The sequence below is a fragment of the Stegostoma tigrinum genome, chromosome 10 (assembly GCF_030684315.1).
Source record: "Stegostoma tigrinum isolate sSteTig4 chromosome 10, sSteTig4.hap1, whole genome shotgun sequence".
Classification (NCBI taxonomy): Eukaryota; Metazoa; Chordata; class Chondrichthyes; order Orectolobiformes; family Stegostomatidae; genus Stegostoma; species Stegostoma tigrinum.
In genome coordinates this window covers 8,110,452-8,130,968 of record NC_081363.1, presented here as the reverse complement: position 1 = coordinate 8,130,968, position 20,517 = coordinate 8,110,452, and the positions used below count along the sequence as shown (strand labels likewise).

At 42.8% G+C, this 20,517-nt stretch overlaps 1 protein-coding gene across 2 annotated transcripts in view; it reads right to left on the bottom strand.

Annotated features, from left to right (window-relative positions):
- The window catches only part of ttc7b (tetratricopeptide repeat domain 7B), a 433,024-nt gene that overhangs the window by 391,035 nt on the left and 21,472 nt on the right, over positions 1-20,517 (bottom strand). For both annotated transcript variants that reach the window (XM_059648959.1, XM_059648958.1), the window contains exon 4: positions 1,185-1,318. In XM_059648959.1, coding sequence (XP_059504942.1) covers positions 1,185-1,318 — 134 coding nt within the window. The remainder of the gene's footprint in view (positions 1-1,184; positions 1,319-20,517) is intronic.

The window sequence follows — 20,517 nt, the reverse complement described above, 5'->3', positions numbered from 1 at the left end:
CCTCCCAGTCGTGAACCATTTCAACTCCCCCTCCCATTCCTCAGATGACATGTCCATCATAGGCCTCCTGCAGTGCCACAATGACGTTACCCGAATGTTGCAGGAACAGCAACTCATATTCCACTTGGGAACCCTGCAGCCCAATGGTATCAATGTGGATTTCACAAGCTTCAAAATCTCCCCTCCCGCTACCACATCCCAAAACCAGCCCAGCTTGTCCCTGCATCCCTAACCTGTCCTTCCTGCCACCTATCCCCCCCCTCCCACCTCAAGCCGCACCCCCATTTCCTACCTACTAACCTCATCCCACCCCCTTGACCTGTCCATCCTCCCTGGACTGACCTATCTCCTCCCCACCTACACTCACCTTTACTGGCTCCATCCCCGCCTCTTTGACTTGTCTGTCTCCTCTCCACCTATCTTCTCCTCTATCCATCTTCTATCTGCCTCGCCCTCGCCCAGAAGGGTGTTCTGAAACTTACTTATTTCAGAACACCCTTCCCCTCCCCGATTTCTGGAGGGGGGGTCTAGGCCCGAAATGGCAGCCTTCCTGCTCCTCTGATGCTGCTTGTTCATCCAGCTCTACACCTTGTTATCTCAGATTCTCCTGCATCTGCAGTTCCTACTATCCCAGAACTTTCAAGGTGATGCTTAATTTGAACAAGGGCAGAAACTCAAAGATGAAATAACTCCAAGTTATTTCACTTCCACAGTCAGCATTTATTCACATGTGTTTCCCTCAGAGCCAACTCTCAGAATGAACAGAATGTCTGACACTTTTTTTAAGACTTTTAGAAGCATATCAGTAACATCATTGGACTAATAATCTAGATGATGTGTGAAATAGCTCGAGAGATGCAAGTATCCCATTACCAAATCAGCCTTTATTTACATTTAGAGGTCGTCGACACTGATCCTACTCCCTCAGAGCAAACTCTCAGAGTGAACAGAGCCTCTGTCACCTCTGTTTCTATCTGTCAGCCAGGACTCCCTAACAGTCCCACTCAGACAGGTCATATTCTATGATATGCACCTAGCTGACCTCATTCCAATCACTACAAGAGATCACCTTTTTCAAGAGTCTGCAATGAAGAACAAAACAAAGAACCACAATGCACCATTACATAGGATATAAAGCAATGTGAGCTTAACAACATTAGCGTACCCAAGCATATTTTTCTTACCCTTTCAGTTTCTTGTAAGTAAAGCAGAGCTATGTCACCAGCCTTTTCATAACATGTAATTATTTCTTGTTCGGTATCAGGCTGCACATCATTTCGTGGCGATGCTGCCATTACTAGTTTCTCCAGACACAAACCTAAGGAGAGAAAATACTCTTAGACGTACTCATTTATAAACAGTACTGGGTTTGAGTGCCTCAGTGGCACAATGGTGAAGTATACCAAGTTCAGCTGTATGCTCCACGGCCCAATATTTGATCATTAACCTGCAGTGAGTCTGCTCAGATTAAGATACGACAGAGGAAACAACAATGGTTTCAGATTCAGAGGCTCAATCAAGGTGCAATGTTTGCATCAACCACGAGAAAGTACATACTAAGTTTCTTCACAGATATATGTATAATGCATTTAAAAAAAGCAATGAGCTCATTAAAGGAAGTATTAGAAAAGAGAATCAAAATTTGGTCACAGATGAATTTTGATGAGGAGCTTTAAAAGAGGGAAGAGAGAGATGGCAAAATTAGAGGGGCTTGAGGAAAGAATTTCAAATCTCATGGCTCTCAGAAATGAAGAAAGAAGACAACTTGCAATCTGTCCTTTCTGTAGGCTATTTAGTTGTTTTTGGAATTACCTTTCTTTTAAGACAATGTCCATTTGCAAAAATTACCTCCTGTGTCTTATCTTCCAGCTCCAAGTTCAAGGTCAGGCCTTTGTTGTGGGCCCAGGCTGTATTCTATCAACCGCCTTTTTTAAAAAAGTTACCTCTCTCTGTTCCAAGTAATTAAGAGGTGTGTTTTTAACCCATGTAGATTCAACATTCACATCATCTCCTCAAAGTACATATTCAGCAGACAGCTTACAGGGCTCACATGACAAGAACTGTTCCCTACCATAATAGGTGTGGTGACTTTGTTAGGCATTACTGAACGAATTACTCAGTATTCTTGGTAGTAACGGAAAACAAATCATGTTGAACTGACTTGACAAACATGAATGAAGTAACAAAGAGGGATGATGGGGTAATGAGGTTAAAATTACTTTCATACATTTTCAAAAGGAGTATGATACTATACCAGACAGAGATTAGTTAGCATAATTAAAACACATGAGATTAAAAGGATAGTGGCAGCATAAGTACATAATCTTCAAAGAGCAGAAGTCAGACACTGGATAAAAAAAACTGGCTCAGTCATAGGTGATAGGGTAGCAGTGGAAGGGTGTGTTTCTATACAGAGGGCTGTGACTAGTGGCATTCCTCAGGGATCAGTGTTGGGACCTTATCAGTGATAATGGGAACTGCAGATGCTGGAGAGTCCAAGATAACAAAGTGTGGAGCTGGATGAACACAGCAGGCCAAGCAGCATCTCAGGAGCACAAAAGCTGACATTTCGGGCCTAGACCCTTCATCAGAGAGGTCTCTGATGAAGGGTCTAGGCCCGAAACGTCAGCTTTTGTGCTCCTGAGATGCTGCTTGGCCTGCTGTGTTCATCCAGCTCCACACTTTGTTATCTTAGAGTTGGGACCTTCGCTGTTTGTAATAAATATAAATGATCTGGAGGAGAATGTGTGGAGCTGAATGAACACAGCAGGCCAAGCAGCACCCTAGGAGCACAAAAGCTGACGTTTCCAGGTCCAAAACATTAGCTTTTCTGCTCCTAAGATGCTGCTTGGCCTGCTGTGTTCATCTAGCTCCATACTTTGTTATCTCGGATTCTCCAGCATCTGCAGTTCCCATTACTTCTGGAGGAGAATGTAACTGGTCTGATTGGTAAGTTTGCCAATGACACAAAGGTTGGTGGAATTGTGGATAGCGATGAGGACCATCAAGGGGTACAGCAGAATATAGACTGGTTGGTGACTTGGGCAGAGAGGTGGCAGCTGAAGTTTGATCCAGAAAAGTGTGAGGTAACGCATTTGGAAAGTCTAATCCAAATAGAAAATACACAGTAAATGGCAGAACCCTTAAGAGTACTGATAGGCAGAGGGATCTGGGCGTACAGGTCCATAGGGCACTGAAAGTAGCAATCCAGGTGGAAAAGGTAGTCAACGAGGCATACACCATGCTTGTCTTCATCGGCTGGGGCACTGAGTTTAAAAATTGGCAGGTAATGTTGCAGCTTTATAGAATCTTAGTTAGGCCGCATTTGGAATATTGTGTTCAATTCTGGTGGCCACACTACCAGAAGGATTCAGTGGCTTTGGAGAGGGTACAGAAAAGATTTATCAGGATGGTGCCTGGTATGGAGGCCATCAGCTATGAGGAGAGGTTGGAGAAACTTGGGTTGTTCTCACTGGAACAACGGAAGTTGAGGGGGGACCTGCTAGACGTCTACAACATTATGAAGGACATAGACAGAATGGACAGTCAGAAGCTTTTTCCCCAGCGTGGAAGAGTCAGTTACCAGGGCCCATAGGTTTAAGGTGTGAGGGGCAAGGTTTAAAGGTGATGTACAAGGCAAGTTTTTTTTTTACACAGAGGGCGGTGGGTGCCTGGAACTTGCTGCTGGGGGAGGTAATGGAAGCAGATAATATAGCAACTTTTAAAGGGCATCTTGACAAGTATATGAATAAGATGGGAATAAAGGGATATGGTCCCAGTAGGGTAGGGTGTTTTAGCCGTGACGGGCAGCATGTCGGTGCAGGCTTGGAGGGCCGAAGGGCCTATTCCTGTGCTGTAATTTTATTTGTTCTTTGTCCTATAGTGGTGAATTTTTCGAATTAGAAGGAAGGGAGTAAAAAGTGGCACTTCCCAGGAGTCAGTATGAGGACCACTGCTACTTCTGGTTCATATCAATTTCCAGGACTTAGTACACACAGCAAACTACAAAGTTTACAGATGATACAAAATTCAGAAATGTAATATTGAATAAGGAGGATAGTAACAAACTTCACAGACTGATGAAATGGGAATTTTTTAAAAAATCACTAATATAAAGAGATGTGCAGTGATACAGTCAGGTAGAAACAATATGGAGGATAATTATAAACTAAATGACAAGTTTATAAGGTGTAGAGAGAGACTGGCGGTGTATCTTTGAATGCAGCAAGCTAAGTTGAGAAGTTTGTTAAAAAAAGTGGGGGTAATCTTGATTTTATAAATAGAGACAGAATATAAAATGCAAGAATGCAAAACGTTTATCAAATGCTAGTTAAACTTGAACTGGCATACAATATTCAATTCTGGATCATCACTAAGAAAAATATCAAGGGCTTAAAGAGGATGCACAGGAAATTTACCAGAATGGCACCATGATTGAAGGGCTTCACATGTCTGAAGAATTAGGAAAAGCTAAGACTGTTCTCCTGAAGCAACAGAGGGCATTAAGAGAAGATTTGATTAAGCTATTTAAAATTCTCATGGTTTGGATAGGGTAAATAAAGAAAACCCTTCTGCCACTGACAAAATGTTATTAATTAGACGTCATAAATTTCAGGTTCCAGCAGAAGAATTAGAGACTGCAGTAGGAGACTTTCTTTATAAAAGCACAGCAAATTATTGCAATCTGGAATGCATTACTTTAAGTGTGGTGGAAGAAGTTTCAAATTCAGTTGTTAATTTTAAACCTGACATATACAATGCTTTGTTCAGTAAAGGTATTAAGTGATATGGGCCAAAGGCTACATGAAATTTGGCCACAGAGTGATCTCAATGAATGGCAGAACAGATTCGAAGAGATGAATGGCATACTCCCGTTCCTATGTGTTCATAATATTAATGCCCCAAAGGAAATCAGATCAATACAGTAAGAAAAAAAAATGATAGGACCAAGGAGGAAACAGAAGGGAGTGAGGTGAGAAGATGGCTGTACCTATGGTCATGCTGTATCATTCAGAGTTGCTAACCTATTGCATCCAGCTGAACACAACTATGAGCACAGAAAATCGGAATAGTGTAGCAATATCAAATTGAGTCTAGCGGATATTCAAAATAGCAAACTCTTGGCAAGGACATTTCAAATCCATGCAAGTGTCAGATGTGGAGTGTTGCTCTGAATCCATCGTGTTGTGCCAGCAAGCTGAATTCAGAGCAACAGTAGCCCCACCAGCTGGTGAGGCCACTTGCAGTGAGAGTAGCTCTAAAATATAAAGGGGTTGCCAGGCACTCTTGCAACAGCAACTTCCAGCAACTTTGCTCACAGATTGCCATAGAAACTGGGTTGTTAACTACCATGATTTATTCATTTTTTTTAAATAGCATACCACAGCAAAATATTTTGACTAGAAAATGATAGGAAGTGCTCAGCAGAGGTATTTACCATTTGGTATTGCGGATGATTCAAAATGCCCTATTTCTGTTCTTGTATACACTGTCATGGTTTTAATCAATTTCTTTTGTTGCCATAGGAACTTGATATGAGCAGACAAAACCTTTTCTAAAAAAAACGCAACTGCAGCATCTCAAATGTTTCTTATAAAATGTAACTGCAGTGATGTTTACAACCCTCCAGCAACGCTTTCAATAGCAGAACCAATTCTAGCAACTTACTGCATAATTTGGAACATCACCCACAACAGCTTGCAGTTATACAGACCCCTCCAATGCAGAGAAAATTCATTCCCTTCACAGAGAGGAAGGGAATGTCAAGCATAGTGGGGCAATTTAGAAGAGATGGCTTAAAATATACATTTTAAAATGAAAGATTGTGGACACCTTAACGTTGGGCGACAGAGAAAACAGCAAGGTTTTTAAAGAATGTTCCAAAGAGAGGGATCAAGGTAGCAAATAGCTCTGCCATCAACTATGGAGTGGGGGCAGTTACCAAGCAGGCTAGAACAACTAGTACACAGACTGAGATAGAACACAGAACAGTACAGCACAGTACAGGCCCTTTGGCCCATGATGTTGTACCGAACTTTTATCCTAAACCTAAGGTCTAACTAACCTCCAACCCTACCTTTATACAATCATCCATATGCCTGTCTAAAAGCCACTTAAATGCCCCTAATGAGGCCAACTCCACTACTCTCTCCGGCAATGCATTCCACACGCCATCACTCTCTGAGTAAAGAACCTATCTCTGACGTCTCCCCTGTATCTACCTCCACTAACTTTAAAACTATGCCCCCTCGTAATAGCTACCTCCACCCTAAGAAAGAGTCTCCGGCTATCCACTCTATCTGTTCCTCTGACCATTTTGTACACCTCTATCAAGTCACCTCTCATCCTTTGTCATTCTAAAAAGAAAAGCCCTTGCTCTCTCAACCTTTCCTCGTAAGACCTTCCCTCCATTCCAGGCATCATCCTGGTAAATCTCCTCTGTACGTTTTCCAACACTTCCACATCTTTCCTGTAATGAAGCGACCAGAACTGGGTATAATACTCCAGATGTGGCCGAACCAGGGTTTTGTATAGCTGCAGCATAACTTCATGATGAGGAGTTAAGTGTGCTTGCAGGCTAGGGGTAAAGCACGGAAGGTTTTGCAAAATGAAGACAAAAGCTTTCATCAATCAGAAATGGAGATTGACGAGGACAGGAGAGATTTCAACCTACATTTAGCACAAGGCATGGTTTATCTTGTAGCATGGAACATAAACAGAAGTTGCTGGAAAAGCTCAGCAGGTCTGGCAGCATCTGTAGAGGAAAAAAAAAGAGTTAACGCTTCGCGTCTGGTGACCCTTCCTCAGAATGTGGTCATACTCAGATAACAATTGTCACTGGGAAAGCAGAGTATGTGCTAATTGTTGCCCAAGTGCTCAAAGTAAAACTCTCTTCCTCAAAATAATCCTATGGGCTCTCTTGCATCCACCTGACAGGGTACATGGAGCTTTGTATTAATATCTCAAACAAGCAGTAGAGAGTATAAAGTTAGCACAAGGGTTTTAGCCATTGTGAATTGAGGTAATGATAGAGGCAGACAATCTTGAATTGAAGGGACATTGTCTTACACATCATCAGCATATATCAACCACATGACTGCAGATGATGTTGGCTTGAGATTTATTTTTAATTCATTCACAGGATGAGGGTGTCACTGGCTAGGCAACATTTATTACCAATCCCTAACTGCCCAGAGGGCAATTAAGAGTCAACCACATTGCTGTGGGTCTGGAGTCACTGTAGGCCAGACCAGGTAAGGTCAGCAGATTTCCTTCCCTAAAGGGCCATAGTGAACAAGATGAGTTTTTCAAACAATCGACAATGGATTCACGGTCATCTTTAGACTGTTAGGTCCAGATATTTATTCAAATTCCACGGTATGCCGTGGCAGGATTCCAGGGTCCCCAGAACATTACCTAGGTCTCTGGGTTAACAGTCCAGCGATAATCTTAGCCATTAGAAGTACCACCCCCTCCTATCATTCTAATTTATAACTCCACTTAATCAGACTCTTTACTTGACCATACAGAATTTTGATCATCATTTTGCTCACATCTTTCAAAAATAAATTAAAACTAGAATACATTTTATAAAATATTTACAGCACGAAATGGAAGACATTTCAGCCATCATGTCTAACGGCAGCTTGTATTACTCCCCTTTCACGGCACTTATCCTATATGCCTTAATCGGTTTCCCGGTTCTTGAAATTCTTCTCCTACATTCACCTTCCATACTCATTTTGCTAGTGAGCAACACTCCAAACTTTATAGCAGCTATCAGTATTTCATTCAAGTGACTGACCATCACGCAAGACCAACCAGCTACCTATCATTGTAAATGAAGAATCCTCTCTCACATCTATAAATGCAGAGGCATGGTCAGGAGGAGAAACCTTTCCATGCCCACACAAAAAAGTTACAAAGCTCCCATCAGCTATGAGATAGAGACCACTGGAACAGTGTGATGCCAATCAGTCCCTTGGGTCTGTTCTGCCTTTTGATTTGACCATTAATTAAATAATTAGTTATTAGATAGCAACCACACTAGATCCACCTTCCTCAATACCCTTTCCCAAATCTACTGATCTCATTCCTGAAATTACGTACTAGATTAGCATTCACAGCCTTCAGGAAGAGAGTCATAGATTTCGACTGTCCTTTGAGTGACAGCTTTACCTTAGCTCGCTCCTAAAAAGCTTTCATTCAAGTTTGTCTATAATGCCTGAGCGGAGATCTTCTCTATCTACACTGTCATTTTAAAAACTTTGATTTAAAGTTGACATATAAAATACATGTCATGTTTTTACAACTTGTCCTCATAATTTAAATCTTTAAGCCCTACCATCATTCTGATGAATCTATCCTATCCATCCTTACAAAAGGTTGACATATTCTACTGGAGGTGAGGTGCCCAGAACTCAATTTAAAGAAAACAATGGGGTCAGGGCATGATGCTGAACAGAGTGGATCAACTCCCAAAAATTTTCCTTTCCACAATGGGCAGCCAATCTACTCACATCCATTTTGTGGCCTTTCACCTCCTGCTGAATAGTTCCCCATCGATATGAACTGATGTGGGCACCTACGGGAAAGGTACAGTCCAATCCTATGGTACCAGGGTTCTGAGATCATGTTAGTGATTGGATATGGGCTAGAAATGGCAAGTTTGGTAGGGCACCTTGCAAGAGGACTCATCACATGACACATCCACCTTGCTTTCCTCTGTGCCCAACCCACATACTCACCACTTGCTCTGATACATCCACCCTCCCAACTTCTACCTTCCCAAGTAAATCAGGGATCAAACAGACCCTTCATTAGCCAACTTGATGATCCTTGCACCTCAGTTTTTAAGACTAATTGTGTACTCAAAGATGCAAGAAGAAAACAAAAACAATTACTTTTACTTTTATTATTGCCCTATACTTTTCTCCTAGGTTAACTGCGCAACATCCAAGAAATTATCTTTAATTCCGAGAGACTTCAAGCCCAACCTGGAGGCTGGCAGCCATTGCCTGTGAAGCTGAAAAAGTACAGCAGGTCAGACAGCATCCAATGAGCAGGAGAAGTCAACGTTCCAGGCTGAAACCCTTTCAGAGGAAGTTTGGATGGCCCAAAACATTGACTTTCCTGCTCCTTGGATGCTGTCTGTCTTGCTGTGCTTGTCTTGCTTCGCATCTACTAACTCTGGCTTCCAGCATCTGCAGTACCTACTGAATCCAAGTCACTGATTACCATTACCTATCAGCTATTGAGTACAATCTAAAACCCCAGTTGTTATTTTCAATATAACATTGTTAGGTTCAAAGATACAGTTAAGTCCTGTTGAGAATAGAGTTTCCCCGAACAATTTGGAACTTGGAGGATGAGGATTACAATTCTGATGTTACCCATCTGACAGACAGGCTTTTATATTTAAAAATAAGAATGAAGCCTTCCAATATTAGAATGGATGAGATGCAGCTAACTGCAAATATCAATCTTGTCGACAGCATAAAGATACAGAAACTGCATTGTACCATTATCTGTCATGGAGACAGTTTAATAAGGATTTTATGACAAAAACCTATCAGATCTGGGACTACACTGGGTCCCATGGAGACAGTGTACTTGTAACTATGGCAACATGACCTCTGACAATACAGAATTTTAATGAGACAACTGGTAAGCAAAATTTAACTTTTTGCATTCTCACTAGCCTGTATTTAGGTTGCATATTAGTACTCAGCTAACTAATCCTAAAATGAGACAGTGCAGAAGACCATTTTTCTGACCGCATCTGTGCTGATTCTTTGTAGAGTTCTCTAATTAGTCCCAGTCTCTGCTCTCTGCACACCCCTGAAAACTTCTGCCCATCGAATTTTGCCCTTGATTATTGATCTGCCTGCTTTCACCAACATTTCAGGAAGGACATTCCAAGTCTTAATTCAATATATAAAAGTTTCTATCCATCTCACCTCAGAACACATTTCTTTCTTCCACTACTCATCACTTTCCCGGGAAGTTCTCATGTTCACTCTTTGGAACGATGAGCTTTGAATGAAGCAACCCGGAAGTATTTCATTATTTTAAAAAGACATTCAGAGTCCATCTTCAGTTATGTCCAAAAATATTCTTAACTATTTTGCCCTTTAGTATCACGACCTTTAGCAATTTCTGGATTGCTTGCAGGGCCACACAGTAGTGAATATAGAAATAGGAGGTGGTTAAGATGAATGTATGGCTGGAGAGATGGGCCAAAAGGATAGGCTTTAGATTTAGAATATAGAACATAGAAAAGTACAGCACAGTACAGGCCCTTCGGCCCACAATGTTGTGCCGTGGAATAATCCTAATCCAAAAAGAAAATAACCTAACCTACATTCCCATCAATTCACTGCTGTCCATCTGCATGTCCAGCAGTCGCCTAAATGTCACTAATGACTCTGCTTCCACAACTACCACTGGTAAACTATTCCATGCGCTCACAACTCTCTGGGTGAAGAAACTCCCTCTGACGTCTACTCTATACCTTCCTCCTAACACCTTAAAACTATGACCCCTTGTGGCAATCAATCCTGCCTTGGGGGAAAGTCTCTGGCTATCGACTCTATCCATGCCTCTCATTACCTTGTACACCTCGATCAGGTCACCTCTCTTCCTCCTTCTCTCCAGAGAGAAAAGCCCGAGCTCGGTCAACCTCTCCTCGTAAGACACGCCCTCCAGTCCAGGCGGCATCCTGGTAAACCTCCTTTGCACCCTCTCCAAAGCCTCCACATCTTTCCTATAACAGGGCAACCAGAACTGGACACAATATTCCAAGTTGGTCTCACCAGGGTTTTGTAGAGCTGCAGCAAAACCTCACGGGTCTTAAACTCAATCCTCCGTTAATGAAAGTCAAAACACTATATGCTTTCTTAACAACCTTATCCACTTGGGTAGCAACTTTGAGGGAGCTATGCACTTGAACACCAAGATCCTGCTGTTCCTCCACACTGCTGAGAATCCTGCCTTTAATCCTATATTCAGCACTTAAGTTCGACCTTCCAAAATGCATCACTTCGCATTTATTCAGGTTGAACTCCATCTGCCATTTCTCAGCCCAGCTCTGCATACTGTCAATGTCTTGCTGAAGCCTGCAATAGCCCTTGATACTATCAACGGCACCTCCAACCTTTGTGTCATCAGCAAACATACTAACCCACCCCTCAACCGAGTCATCCAAGTCATTTATAAAAACTACAAAGAGCAGAGGCTCAAGAACAGAGCCCTGCGGGACACCACTCAGCACTGACCTCCAGGCAGAACACCAACCATCTGCAACCATTCTCTGCCTCCTGTCAGCAAACCAATTCTGAATCCAAACAGCCAAATCACCCTGTATCCTATACCTCCTGACTTTATGAATGAGCCTGCCGTGGGGAACCTTATCAAATGTCTTGAAGTCCATGTACACCACATCCACTGCTCGACCCTCATCAACCTGTCTCGTGACCTCCTCAAAGAACTCAAAAAGATTTGTGAGGCATGACCTGCCCCTCACAAAGCCATGCTGGCTCCCTTTAATCACGCTATGCTTTTCCAAACAGTCATAAATCCTATCCCTCAGAATTCTTTCCAAAACCTTGCTGACCACAGACGTAAGACTGACTGGTCTGTAATTTCCAGGGATTTCCCTATTCCCTTTCTTTAATAGAGGAACAACATTTGCCTCCCTCCAATCTTCCAGTACGATTCCCATGGAGAGTGAGGAAGCAAAGATCTTCGCCAGCGGCTTAGCAACGTCCTTTCTCGCTTCCTGGAGCAACCTAGGATAAATTTGGTCTGGCCCTGGGGACGTATCAATCTTAATGTTTGCCAAAATTTCCAGCACATCAACTTCCTCAATCTCGATCTGTTCAAGTCTGTTTCCCTGCTCCTCAAAGTTCTCATTCACAACAAGGTCCCTTTCCGTAGTGAAAACCGAAGCAAAAAACTCATTTAGGGCTTCCCCTATCTGCTCAGACTCCACGCACAAGTTCCCTACGCTATCCCTGATCGGCCCTACCTTCTCCCTGATCATTCTCTTATTCCTCACATGTGAGTAAAATGCCTTTGGGTTCTCCCTAATTCTTCCTGCCAAGCCTTTTTTGTTGGCCCTCCTGGCTCTCCTCAGTCCACTTTTGAGCTCTTTCCAAGCAAGCCTGTAATCCTCTAAAGCTGTGCTAGACCCTTGCTTCCTCCACCTTACATAAGCTGCCTTTTGCTTTTTGACGAGAAGCACCTCTGTTCCCATCATCCAAGGCTCCTTAAATTTACCCCTTCTTACCTGTCTCAGAGGAACATTTCTAGTATGTTAGGTCCATTTTTGGGGGTGGTAGGACTTGCACAAGGCAGACAGGTTGTACCTGAACCAAAATAGAATGAGTATCCTTGTGGATTGCAAGATAATAAAGTGTGAAGCTGGATGAACACAGCAGGCCAAGCAGCATCTCAGGAGCACAAAAGCTGACGTTTCAGGCCTAGACCCTTCATCAGAGAGGGGGATGGGGAGAGGGTTCTGGAATAAATAAGGAGAGAGAGGTGGAGGCGGACCGAAGATGGAGAGAAAAGAAGATAGGTGGAGAGGAGAGTATAGGTGGGGAGGTGGGGGGGGAGATAGGTCAGTCCAGGGAAGACGGACAGGTCAAGGAGGTGGGATGAGGTTAGTAGGTAGGAAATGGAGCTGCGGCTTGAGGTGGGAGGAAGGGATGGGTGACAGGAAGAACCGGTTAGGGAGGCACAGACAGGTTGGACTGGTTTTGGGATGCAGTGGGTGGAGGGGAAGAGCTGGGCTGGTTGTGTGATGCAGTGGGGGGAGGGGACGAACTGGGCTGGTTTTGGGATGTGGTGGGGCAAGGGAAGATTTTGAAGCTGGTGAAGTCCACATTGATACCATTGGGCTGCAGGGTTCCCAAGCGGGATATGAGTTGCTGTTCCTGCAACCTTCGGGTGGCATCATTGTGGCACTGCAGGAGGCCCATGATGGACACGTCGTCTAAAGAATGGAAGGGGGAGTTGTGGAATGGTTTACTAGCGCTGTTGGGGAAGATTTCAGCAGAGGGAGATGAACAGTCAAATTTAGAAGAGACAGCAAGGTGATCAAGGCTCAGAAATGACTGGCCAGTTAAGACACAAGGGAGTCTGGCAATGTTGGATGGTATTTATTTTTATGCAAGGAGTCTGACAAGCCACACAGATGAGTTATGGGCACAAATTAAACATGGAGATAGGATGTAATTGCTAGCACTAAGACATGGTTTGCAGAGTGTCAGGAGTAGCATATCAACATTCCAGGATATAGGGTCTGCTGGCCAGACAGGGAAGGAGGTAAAACAAGAGGGGGTAACACTATATGGATTAGGGAATCAACTACAGCAGTAAGGAGGGATGGCATCATACATAGCTCCTCAAATGAAGCCATATGGATAAAAGTTAAAACCCAAAAAAGAACAGTCACATTTCAGTGAAAGTACCTTAGGTCCCCAACCATCTGAGAGAAATAAAAGAACAGATATGTAAGCAAATTTCAGAGAAATATGAAAATAATAGCGCAATGATAGTAGGGGATTTCAACCACTCCAAAATTAACTAAGGTAGTCACAGCATGAGAGTTTTAGATGATGCAGAATTCTTAGAATGCATCAAGGACAGCTGTTAAACCAGTCTATAGAAGGCACTACAAGACGGAGTGCTCTTGGGTTATTTTAGGTAACAATGCTGAACAATGACTGAAGTATCAGTGGACTGCATTATGTTGATGGTAATCATAACTCCAGTAGATTCACGTTGGTTACGGAAAAGAACAAGGATGGACCAGAAATTGAAGTTCTAAACAGGGGGAAGGCTGATCTTAATAAAATCAAATACAATTTGGCCAGAGTGAACTGAAAGCAGATACTTTTAGGTAAATCTGTGTCAGGGCATTGGGACACATTCAAAGAAGAAAATAGGGACAGTACAGGGCCACATATTCTAATAAAGATAAAAGGTGGAACCAAAAATCCTGTGAACCCTGGATATCAAGGGATATACTGGACTAGATGAAAGAGGAAAAGGAAAGCTTATGACAGATATCCAAAGGTCAAAACAGCAGGAGCCCTAGAGGAGCACAGAACATGCAAGAGGAAACTTAAAAAAGGAAACTAGGAGAAATAAAAATGTCAGATGAAACATATCCCAGGTTGCTGACTGAAGCAAGGGGAAGGAACAGCAGTATAATTGACAATAATTTTATTTCTCACTACCTAAAAGAGAGGTGCCAGAGGACAAGAGGACAGTCAACGTGGTACCATTATACAAGAAGGGAGCATAGTACAAACCAGAAACTACAAGCCAGTCAGTCTAACCTTAATGATGGAGAATCTACTGGAAACAATTTGAGGGACAGAATTAATCTGCACTTGGTGAGGCAGGGATTAAGCAAGAGCAAAATTAGAGGCCACAGGTTTAAGGTGAGAAAGGCAAGATTTAAAAGGGACCTGAGGGGCAACATTTTCACACAAAGTGCTGTGTGCATGTTACAAACTGCCAGAGGTAGTGGTGGAGGTGGGTATAATTGCAACATTTAAAAAGCATCTAGATGGGTAGATGAATAGAAAGGGTTTAACAGGGATATGGGCCAAATGCTGGCAAACGGACTAGATCAGTTTAGGATATCTGGTCAGTGCAGGCGAGTTGGATCGAAGGATCTGCTTCCATGCTGTATGACTCTAAGACTCTAAACAGTCGGCACTATTTTGTTAAAGGGAAGTCATTTCTGACCAACTTGACTGAATTTTTCAGAGGTGACCAAGTGTATAGATGTGGGCAATGTATTTAACGTAGTCTACTTGGGCTTCGGCAAGACTTTTGATAAGCATGTAAGCGAGACTTACAGCGAAGGCAAGTGCCCAAGTGATCTAAGGGAAGTTGAACTGGATCCAAAATTGGCTGTGTCAGGAAGCAGGTGTTGGTCGACAGGCATTTTTGTGAATAGAAGCCTGTGTCTAGTTGGGCTCCACAGGGGTCAGTGTTAGGGCTCTTGCAGTTTGTGATGAATATAAACGATTTAGACTTGAATAAAGGAGGATTGATCAGCAAGTTCGCAGATGGTATGAAAGTTGGTGGGATGCCAAATAGTGAGGAGGATAGTCTTGGATTACAGGCAGATATGGACAGACTGGTCAGATAGGCTGCTCAATGGCAAATGGAATTCAATCCAGATAAGTGAGAGGTAATGCACTTGGGCAGGCTGAACAAGGCAAGGGAATACATCATGAATGGTAGGACTGTGGGAGGCATCAAGACTCAGAGGAGCACTGACGTGCATGCTCTCTAGGCCCTTGAGATTGCAGAGCAAGTAGATAAAGTGGTTAAGAAGGCATATGGGATTTTGCCTTTGTTAGCAGGGGTCTTATGCTGGAACTGTATAAAAGATTTTCACGTTCTGAGGCAAAGTCATTGATCGAAAACATGAACTCTAATTTCTCTCCACACAGATACTAAAGAATTCCAGCATTTTCAGTTTCTGTTTCACCTTTGCTAGGCCAAGGCTACTGTACCACTTTGTTTAAGCTGAAACACAGAGAGTCATCATGCCACCATTTGAAGAAGAGATCTCCTGAACAATGTTTATTCCTCAACGAACATCGCCAAAATAGATTTTCTGTTGAGTAATATAACTTCCAAAGGAGAAAGGAGATATGCAACAACATTAAGCTACCACTAGCAAATTCTGGATCCCTTCTCCCTTTGCCCCATGACTGATGGTTACAAATGTAGCCACCAAGGATGAGAGTTGTAAAATTCCATCTCTAAACCTTTCCATCCTATCCTTGTTTATGATTCTGCTCAAAATCCACCTCTTTCACCTATTTTCTCCTTTGGTTTAATGTTAATTATGACATAATGTGCCACAGCATTAAAGTTACTACACAAATGCAACCTGTTATGTGCTGTGTAGCGCTGCTCATCAGATTATACTGCTCTCTCAACTAGTTTGTAACACTGGTATGTGAAATGAATTATCATGTGAGCCACAGCCATTGTGGATTTGACTTAAATCCCTTCTGCAGCTAACATTTTCATGTTAGGAAACTGGACTCCTGCAAGACTCTTTTCACGGAAATTTTAGTATCATACGGCATCAGCAGCAAGTGACAGGCAGAACTAAGAGATTCCACAGATCAGATCCAGACTCTACATTCCTCCCACATCCAGTCATGTAAAGCAATAGACTATTAAACAACTCACTGGAGAAGGCTCTACAAATATCCCCACGCTCAATGGTGAAGGAGTCCAGCACAAAGGATAAGGCTGAAGCCCTTGCAACAATCTTTAGCTGAAGGTACAGAGTAGATGATCCATTTTGGCACCACCACAACTCCACCCCCTACACTCCCACCACAAGCACCACCAAGTTCCCAGCAATACAGACACCAATCTTCAGCCAATTCAATTCACTCCACATGATATAAAGAAAGTACTAAAGGCACTGGATGCTGCAGAGGCAGAATTCCAGCAACAGTATAAAGACAACTAGCTGAGCTGGACAACTACAAAGCTGGCATCTACCCAGTAATTTGGAAAATTATCCAGGAATAACCTTTACACAAAATGCAAGACAATTTGAACTCCACCACTTACCATCAGTCAAGTGATGGAATGCACCATCAACAATGCTAGCAAACAGTACATGCATAGTAATAGCCTGTTCGCTGTTCAGTTTGACTTCCGCTAGAACCATGCAGTTCCTGATCTCATTACAGCCTTGGTTCTAATACAGACAAAGTAGTTGAACACCAGAGGTGAGGTGAGATTAGGTTGACTGCCCTTTGACAACAAGGTCACATGTGATGGAGTGTAGCAGCAGGACTCTAGCAAAACTAGAGTGAATGAGTATCAGAGGTAAATACCCATTGGCACTAAGGATACCAGTTCTGGGACATCTCTACGGGAATTATGTCCTAGCCTAACCATTTCAGCAGCTTGATCAATAACTTTCCTTCCATGAAAAGATCATACATAAGTGGGGATGTACACTGATGACAGCACAATGCTGAGATCCGTTCATGATTCCTCAGATACTGAACCAGTACATGCCCAAAGGCAGGAAGACCTGGAAAAGTCAAAGTAACATTCACACTACACCAATGCCAGGTAATAATAATCTCCAATAAGACAGAATCTAAACACTGCCCCTTCATATTCAATGGTGTTACCATCACTGAATCTCCAGCTATCAGCATCTTGGTGAGTACCAATGATCAGAAATTCTACCGGACTCACCATATTAGGGCTGTGGCTACAGGAGCAGGTCAGAGGCTGAGAATCCTGCAGCAAGTAACTTACCTCCTAACGCTGCAAAGCAGGTCCACCATCTACAAGGCACAAGACAGGAGTGTGACAGAATACGGCCCACTTACAGCTCCAAAAACACACAATAAGCTTTACACCATCAAGGCTAAAGCAGCCTGCTTGATTGCACTATATCCACAGCCATTCACTCCCTTCACCACCAGTGCTCAGTAGAAGTAATGTGCACTATTTAGAAGATACAATGCAGAAATTCACCAAAGCTCCTTTGGCAACTATGATCCTAAAAGATTTATTGCAGACAACCACTTGTAAGTTTCTCCTCAAGCAATATTTCATCATGAACTGGAAATCAGTTTTAATTAGACCACCTCTTGTTCTTCTAATCTTCAAAGGATACAAGCCCAACCATTCCTCATAAGATAACTCCTCCATCAGTTGAATCAGTTCAACAAACCTCTTCTAAGTGCATCTGATGTTATAATATTGCTTCCCAAGGGCAGCACAGTGGCTCAGTGATTAGCACCAGGGACCTAGGTTCAACACCACCCTTGGCTGACTACCTTGGTAGAGTGTGCACATTCTCCCTGTGTCTATGTGGGTTTCCTCCCACAGTCCAAAGATGTACAGGTTAGGTGGATTGGCCATGCTAAATTGCCCATAGCATCGAGGACTGTGTAAGTTAGGTGAATTAGCCAAGTGAAAAACAGGGTTACAGGGACAGGGTAGGGGGTTGGGTCGGGAGGATGGGGGATGCTCTTCAGAGGGGTGGTGTCAACCTGTTGGGCTGAATGGCCTGTTTCTGCACTGTAAGGATTCTATGATTCTAACTATACACAGTACTCCAAATGCAATCTCACAAATGCCCCTTCTTTTATACTAGTTGGGGGTTGATAAATACTCCTCTTTGTGGGGAGTAAATCAGCCTTAATCTCAGCTAAGGGTGGCAGCAGTGGGCACCACATCTGGACTCAGCACCCATACTATTTTTGACTAAGGAGAGATTTATGACTTTAGATTTTTACACCAGTGAGAAATCAATGTTTTCTGAAGCATAGTCACTGTGATAATGGAAAATTAGTGGCTGCTAATATACGCACACTAATTTTCAACAATAAGTGAAAGCTGAGGGATAAATCCAGGCCAGCACATTAGGGGAAACATCCCTGTGTTTCTTCAAAACAGTACCATGGAATATTTAATCTACCTTGAAAGAGTAAATGGGAACTTTGTTCAAACATCACATCTGCAAGGGAACACACCCCACAGTACCACACTCGTCAGTACTGTACAGTACTAAATTTTGTGCTCAAGGCCCAGGAATCTGGAAATGAATCAACATCTGACTCACAGGAGCTAGCAATGCATTCTGATTCACAGCTGACGGGCACAAGGATGGGGGATATTGTCAGGAGAGGAACTTGAGAAAAGTAGGTTATCAATTACTACGGCAGAAACTGAAAGAGGTCATTTTGAAGATGATGTGACTGCTTGTCCTTTATGACTCATTACCAAACACATGGTGCATTTATTCAGGGAACAATTATAAGAAGGGCCTCTTTCCCTACATTAAAGCACTGGGTTCCAGGCTAAAAACTTTGTTGGATGAGAAAGGTTAAGATGCACTCAGAGGCGGCAAATATGTCCAAGATACCGGTTCTTGTTTTAAACTATCAGATGGATACAGACGATTTCACATTCATGAGATGTCAACATCATTGGCTAGGCCATTAGTTACTGCCCAGCCATGACTGATCTTGAGACAGTACAGTTCAAGCAGCTGCCATCTTGGATCAATGTATCTCACTGAACACAATCACCATGTTGTTATGAAGCGAGTTCCAGGACACTGATGACCCAATGACACTGATGAAATTGGGATATTTTTTCAAGTCAGGATGTTGAAGTTTGGAAAGGCGTTTGCAGGTTTTAATATGCCCATTTATTACCTGTCATCATTCTACCAGACAGTAGTCAACATGGGTTTGGAAGATGCACTCGAAGGAGCCTTGGTAAATTTCTGAAGTATATGTTGTATATGGTACACACTGCTGCTACTAAGTGTTGGTGGTGGACGGATGAATGTTTGTGGATGTGATGCCAATCAAGCGGCTGCTTTGTCCTGAATGGTGTCAAGCTTCTTGAGTGTTATTGGAGCTGCACCCATCCAGGCAAGAGAGGAATATTCCAACGCACTCCTGACCGATGCCTTGTGGATGGTGGGGACAGACTATGAAGGAGCAAAGAGGTGCATTATTCGCTGCAGGGTTTCAAGCTTCTAACACGCTCTTTAGCCACATTTATACAGAGTTTTCTCTGATTCCTATTCATTTCAGTTTAGCTAGAGCTCCTCGATAACATCCTTGATGAAATGCAACCTTCATTTTAGTGGCAGTCACTCTCACCTAACCTCTGGAATTTAGCTCTTTTCTCAAAGTTTGAACTACAGGTATGATGGGTCATTAGCCCAATGGCAGTGACAAAACCCAAACTGAGTGTCAGTGAGCAGATTATTGCGAAGCAAGTGCTGCTTAATAACACTGTTGGTGACAATTTCCAATGCTCAACAGTAGAAACAATGAGGCAATAATTGGCTGGATAGATTTGTCTTGCTTTTACAGTATGGATTGCTGAAGAGGGTAGTGGAGTTGGCCTCACTGGGGCCACTGAAGTGGCTATTAGACAGGCATATATGGGTGATAGCATGACGGAGGGTGGAGGTTAGATAGGCCTTAGGTTTAGGGTAAAGGCTCGGCACAACATCATGGGTTGAAGGGCCTGTACTGTGCTGCATTGCTCTATGTTCTATGTATAAAATGTACCTGGGCAATTTTCCTTGTTGTTATAGGTGTACTGAAACAGCATTGCTCAGAGTGCGGCAAGTTCTAGTACATATGACTTCAGAACAATTGACAGAATATTGTAAGGCATACAGATTTTCCGATGTCCACTACCTCCAGCTGTTTCTTGATATCACATGGCGTGAATCAAAATGACCAAAGACTACAATGTGATACTGGGGAGCTGTGGAGGAGGTTGAGATGGATTATCCATTCAGCATTCTGGCTGATGATTATTACAAATGTTTCAGTTGTATAATTTGGACTAAAGTGCTGGGCTTCCAATGACTAAGGTCAGGAATGCTGTGGACTTTTTTGCTCCGCTAAGTTGTTTATTGCTCACCATTATTCATAAGTAGCCATGGCAGGATGTGGAGTTTAG